The 6,872-nt window shown below is 34.5% G+C and overlaps 1 protein-coding gene across 1 annotated transcript; it reads left to right on the forward strand.

Moving 5' to 3' along the window:
- The first annotated feature begins 3,489 nt into the window (after window positions 1–3,489).
- LOC110038023 (5-epiaristolochene 1,3-dihydroxylase-like) lies at window positions 3,490–5,682 on the forward strand. Its single transcript, XM_020742779.1, has 3 exons — window positions 3,490–4,288; window positions 4,579–4,805; window positions 4,902–5,682. The coding sequence occupies exons 1-3, from the start codon at window positions 3,490–3,492 to the stop codon at window positions 5,535–5,537; spliced, it is 1,662 nt and encodes a 553-aa protein (XP_020598438.1). The 3' UTR covers window positions 5,538–5,682.
- The last annotated feature ends 1,190 nt before the right edge of the window (window positions 5,683–6,872 follow it).

A 6,872-nucleotide genomic window follows, 5' to 3' on the forward strand; every position in this document is an offset into this window, starting at 1 on the left:
TATCGATAACTTATAACTTCTTATGGAAGCATAACCAAAAAAAAAAAGAAATTTGGTTGCTTTTTTATAACTAAAATTGGGAAATGCATGTAAATGCCTACAAAAATTTAAATTGACATATCACAAAAACCTGTAAGACTTGTCAAATTTATTTGTTAGCTTGGAGGAGTAGCAATGCAAATTAGATTGGTAAATTAAATTAAAACTGAACAACACAATAAATGATAATGCAATTAATTAGATAAAAATAATATTTATGTAGCATTAAACCAAATATATATGAATTGAGGTTGTAAGAAAAAAAAAATTATATCATGTTATTCACCTATTTTCTAAATTATCTAAAAATGAATACAAAATAAAAATAAATTTCAAAAACAGTGCTGTTCTAAAATTTCTCTCTAGCCATTCAACAAAAATTTCGGATCATTCCTTATTGAAGATGCTCATACTTACTAGTGATGCTTTCTTTGTCTTGCATGAAGTATTTTAAAAGTAAATACCAAATTTTTGGTTTAAATATAAGTGAATTGTGTTGCATGAATGCCAATTTCTCGAAATGTATTTAGCATGATAAATGTATATACTTAATTAAAAGTCAATTGGACGCTCCAACTGAGTTAAAAAAAATATAATGTAAGTATGCAAACACAAACTTTTATATGTACTAATTTCAAGCTGATTCCATTTAAATACACGTGCTTAAGAATCTGTCCATAATTTATTTCGACAAGTATGAAAGTAAAATGCAATGTGCAGGAGCGCTCCGATATATTGAAGAGCATTATTAACTATTCTATTGAAATTTTGATTTATAATAATACAAATACTAAAACTGCATGATTAATTCATTTTAATTAAATATTTTAAACCTAGGAAATGTAATAATTTTAGTTTCATTTTTAAGAAATATAACAGTATGTGTGTGTGTATCTATATATATATATATATAGTTGTGTGTGTGTGTTTTATTTATTTAGAGAAAAAATTTAGTCACCTCACGGATAAAATATATCTATAACTTTACTTTCTTATGGTGATAATAAATTGGTTTGCTAAATTACCTTAATTTCATTGAAGTCTAAATATTTTTTAATGAATATTCGATAATAACTCAAATACAGTAAATACAGTATTAAAAGGATGAATAAGACATCGAACAAATATTTATATATTCAAATTGAGGGTCTGTTTGGGGGCAGCTGTTGATTATTTATAATCTGTTGTTAAGCAGATTATTCTGATAATTTGCTGATTATCAGAATAATTTGGCTTGTTTTTTGGGGCAGCTTATCCAGAATAGTTTATTGGTAGTTACAACTGTATATATGACTTTCTTGCCCCTGTTTGGTAAAACTACTTGGGACAGCTTTTTCAGAATAGCTTATTTGTACTAAATAAGCATAAAATGCAAAAACATAAATCACCCCAGATGAATTACATTCCATGACATACAGTTCTCACATTCTCGTTAGCACCAGAAAAAATAAAAATAAGATAAAGACAAGTACAACTACAATGAGAAATATTAATTGACATACATAATGAAATTATTTGCAATCATTATGACATAGCATAATTATTTAATTGACAGACATATTGACATATATAATGACATAGCATAATGTTCAAATAAAAATTTAACAACGAGCAATAGAACACCATGCCAGGCAACAATGTTACTCAGTAGAACTAGGCAACAATCCCAAGCAATAGAACCAGACAACAATTCCAAGGCAACATTCCAAGACACAGACAAATTTTTAGGTTGAAAACCATTAACGAGAAGCATAGATGAGGAGATAAGAGACAATTTCGAAGCCCTAAAAAAATCCATACATACAATCCCAGGCAACTAACCAAGGAAACGATCTTCTCAAAATAAACGATACCTAAAATATTGCAAAGTATTTTAATGGGTTCACGGGATCGAACAGCAGAGACGAGACAGGGAGCCAGGAGCGGCAAGAGGGCGAGACGACAGAGGGGAGACGCATATCTAGGGCAAGACGGGATCAAACGGGGCGCGAGACGAGATCGAAGGGGCAGCGGGGTAATAAGTTATTCCAAAACGCTGAAACGCAGAGGGGTGAGGAGCGGCAAATGATCCATCGGTTTATAGGCTAAAGCTTTACGCGATTATAGGCACCGCAGTTACGAACGTCATTTCTAAATACGACCACGACGTTCTGAAAATGCCGAACGCAACTTTAATCTGCCCCAAAGGGGCCCTGAATGTGAAATCGGTAAGAAAAATAAATTATTTAACTTGAACTATTGAACCGGTGCGTGGTGATTGACTTGGCCCTTAGCATCTACTCGGATAAGTTGATGCCGTGGAAACGGGACGAATATAATGAGCCATAGGTTAGGATAACTAAATTTTTCGCTTAATTTTTATGAGAGCGTATTCGAAATTTATATTATATTTAGAATATTTAATTATTTTGATTATATATCAACGTGCTAAAACAAACAAAAAGCAATTAATGATTATTAATAATGTATGTTTTCTTATAAAATTATTATTTACAATTGAAGATAACAAGTTTGAGTTTGGATAACTCGATTTTGACCCAAATCAAATTTGCATCTCTCTGCATGGAAAAAATATTATATCAGGACTCCGAATGTAGAGTTACGTATGAAGTCCAATGAAATCACGCCACGCGTGAAGGTGAGAAAAAAATTCGTCCCGGTAACATAGGAAAATATTCCCTCCGTATCATTCAAGTGTTATTGTATGTTATTCATGTATTATTGTGTTCTGGGAATATTTCTGGTATTATAATAACATAATAACACATCAATAACATATGAATAACATACAATAACACCTGAATAACACGGGAGAAATATTCCCCTGTGTTACCGGACTGATTTTTTTTCTCACTTTCACATGTGTGATGTGATCTCATTGGACTCCGCACATACTTCTTCGTGAGGATGCATGACATGTTTGAGAATTTGACTAACCCAAGTTGCCTTTAACTTAACTGCTTCGTGTAACCTTTTAATATAAGACATAACAATCGTTAAAGTCAAATGAACATCCCAAATTAAATGAGAATTTTTGATAAATTTGAATCAGAAGATATCAACTCAATTTCGATTTTTGAGTAAAATTTGCATCTGATAATTATTTGACACCCTAACCATATAAACGTATTTTTTGATGGGCATTTGTATAGATAGCATACAATTTTTATGTATTTACATATCTGACAACTCCATTTTTATATTTACAACATAACATTCAAACATTTAATATCACAATAAATAACACAATTTGCATTTTTTTACTTAGAATTTATTTTTTTTATGCATAGGTATAAACCATCAAAATATCATTCATGTAAATACGATAGTTTAAATATGAGATATAAATACCTAAAAATTGTGAGCTACGATTGTAAATTTCCTTCTATGATTCCCTGTGCAATTTATATAAATGAGGAATTCGTCTTTTTTATTTAAATGAAAAGGCTAATGGAGAAGACAATTAATACTTTTAGAAACAAATTTAATATTTCCTTGCCTTTTCTGGCTAGCTTGCGCTATAAAAGGAAGGTGAGATTATCGAGCGAAAGGAAGGCTGCAAGTGGCATGGAGGCTCTCCATTTTGCCTTCTGTTCTAGCTCATTACTCGTCCTCTTTCTAATTTGGAAGGTCAGGAATTTGAAGCACCGCCGAAAAAACGGAAGCAGAGAAGCCCCAGGGCCAAGGAATCTACCCATCATCGGTAGTCTCCACTATGTCATGGGCCCACACCCTCCTCACGAGTCTTTTCGCAACCTGTCCGCGGTCTACGGCCCCATCATGCGGCTCAAGCTCGGTGATATCCACGCCGTTATTATTTCCTCTGCGGAAGCTGCTAAGGAAATCATGAAGACTCATGACATCGACTTTGCCACACGTCCTGTCAATGACTCCGTCGAAGCCATCTTATATGGAGCTAACAATATCTTGTTCGGCCGCTACGGTGAATTATGGCGCCAGATGCGCCGACTATGCACTATGGAGTTGCTCAGCATTAAGCGTGTTCGCTCCTTCAAAACAATAAGAGAGGACGAGGTCTCTCATCTCATTCGACTCATAGCGACTTCTTCTGGCGTTGTCGTCAACCTCGGCGGCATGTTGGTGGAGACTAGCAACAACATCATAGCCCGTGCAGCCATCGGTGGTCGGTGTGATGACCAGAAGCTATTTCTATCGGCGATCAGCGATGTGGTGGAGTTTTTGTCGGGATTCAACTTGGTGGATTTGTTCCCGAAAATACCATTCATAGGTTATCATTAAGATGACTCCATTAATATTTCCATACTCTTTATTCTTTATAGTAATATTAAATTAATAAATCGGGACAGAAACATGTAGTAAACCATAATAATATTAAATTTGTAATATAGGATAGAAACATGTAAAATTACTACTAACAGATTATCGGCAATGTAAATACCACTAGATTGTTCTGGATCTTATTGCCACATTGGCGTGGATAACACGACGGCTCATCCAAATCATCATCATGTTAACTTTACAATTTTTTTAATAATGTTCTTCGAATTTCTGCACCAGGTCGTATCACCGGATACCAACGGAGGCTTGAGCAATGCAAGAAGAATTTGGATCTAACAGCTGAAAAGATTGTTGAAGGACACAAAAAGAAGTGGGCCAAACATTTTTCTAACAAGGATCATGAGCAGTTTATGGAAGAGGATCTCACTGATGTTCTTCTGAGGGTTCAACGGGAAGATAGCCTTCAATTCCCTCTATCCAATGACAACATCAAGGCTGTAATCAATGTAAGTAAACTTCTTAGGACTTCAATCATCCCCAAGCTTGCTGCTCTCATGCTAACGTTTTAGCAAGCATGAATAACTGAATATTTAGTTATCTAGGACATGCTCTTGGCTGGGAGCGAGACGAGTTCAACAACCTTGGAATGGGCGATGTCAGAGTTGGTTCGAAGTCCTATGGTTATGGAAAAGGCACAAAGAGAGGTTAGGGAAGTCATCCGCGACAGCGGCGGGCCAGGGAAGTTGGTAGATGAGGAGTTGATATATGGTAGGCTAACATATTTGCAACTAGTGATAAAGGAGACGCTTAGACTACATCCTCCAGGAACGCTGCTACTGCCACGTGAAAATCAAGTAACCAAAGAGATAATGGGATATGTAATACCAGCTAAGACAAAAGTGATGATTAACATGTGGGCAATAGGAAGGGAAAAAAAATATTGGGGCGATCCAGAAAATTTTCGTCCCGAGAGGTTTGAAGAGGATCTTGTAGATTTTAAAGGGGCACACTTTGAATATGTGCCATTTGGTGCGGGAAGGCGAATATGTCCCGGGATGCACTTTGCATTATTCACGTTGGAGGTTGTTCTGGCGCATTTGCTATACTTTTTTGATTGGAAGTTCTTGGGAAAGAAAGGGGAGAAGCTGGACATGATAGAAGCTTCTGGTGTCACAGTAAGGAGGAAAAATCCTCTTTGTTTGGTTCCCACTCTTCGATTTCCTCTCCAATCAGCATGACTATTGTATCTACGAGTAATTTAATGTGATTTTAATTATGTGTGACTCCAAGGTTTGATGGATTGGAACAAGGTAAAGTTGTTATGAGTGAAATTCGTAAGATAAAAAGTTTAGGGTGGTATAAGTAAAATCCCTTCTTTTTTACCATCCAAAATTTGTTATTCTAGATAATAATTCTTGTTTTACTTGGAGAATGAGTTCATATCGTCATTCACAAAAATAATAAATAGATATGTATTCAGTGTAAGAAATTCATTGATTATGGATTATAATATCCGCTCATAATTTGTGATTTCCATGAGTAAATTAAGTTTTTGACTGATTATCACCTCAAGAAATTTCACCTGCAAAAGTCTTGTTTAGAAAAAATACCGACTGATCTATGTAATTGCTGCAAGTTATCGACTCCCTAAGTCTATCACTACATATGAGTGACAGATTGGTGACATAATAATTAGACACTAAGTTGGCGATGTATTAACGCTCAATTAGAGACCAAACTAATTGGTCGATGACCTAGTTATGACTTGTAGCTACAGTATCGACTGTTTAGAAGCAAAATATTCATCTATAAATTAACAATTATTTCATTATAAATTTGACTAGAAACTTGTAGAAGAAAAAAATTGGATTCCTTAACAAAATAACTGTCGAACTTAAATTCATAATCATAATATCTCAGAACATCTTAACAGAAATAACAAATGAAACAAAATTAATTGGAACTATAGAAAATATAACAAATTACCAAACAAAGCATCTAGGATAATAATATTCACAACTTAGACAAGGGAAATAGATTGAACACAAGCAAGAAAAAAAAAAGAAAAAATAATCATGCTACTCTTCACACTTCTTTACCTCCAAAGCTCACATACCACGACGACATAACTGGTGTTGCAGCTGTTGAATGGTCACCTCTAGCCTTTTGACCTGTTCATTACTAGATTGCTTAATCTTCTTCATCCTAGAGTTTAGATGACATACAATAGCACGATTGTCCTACAACTTCTTCAATAGTGTGGTCACCTGCTTGGAGACTTCATCTTTAATCGATGATGATCTTTGGTTGTAACTAGAGTGCTATGCCTCATATAAAAATCCCTCTACTTCAAAGCCATAAATCCTCTTTTTCTTCTTCCCCTTGTTAGCTCCCTTCTAAATCTCAAAGTCGTTAAGGTTAGACTGATAACTAGGCCAGAAACATCTTCTTGGCTCTTACTCCAACACTGCTTTAGGTTTTTATACATATCCCACATAAAAATATAAAGGGTAAATAATATGGATGTATGATTTTAGATAACTTTCACAAATAAATAAATATGTATTTTAAAT

This window comes from Phalaenopsis equestris, unplaced genomic scaffold (assembly GCF_001263595.1).
Source record: "Phalaenopsis equestris unplaced genomic scaffold, ASM126359v1 Scaffold229242, whole genome shotgun sequence".
In the NCBI taxonomy this organism is placed as follows: domain Eukaryota; kingdom Viridiplantae; phylum Streptophyta; class Magnoliopsida; order Asparagales; family Orchidaceae; genus Phalaenopsis; species Phalaenopsis equestris.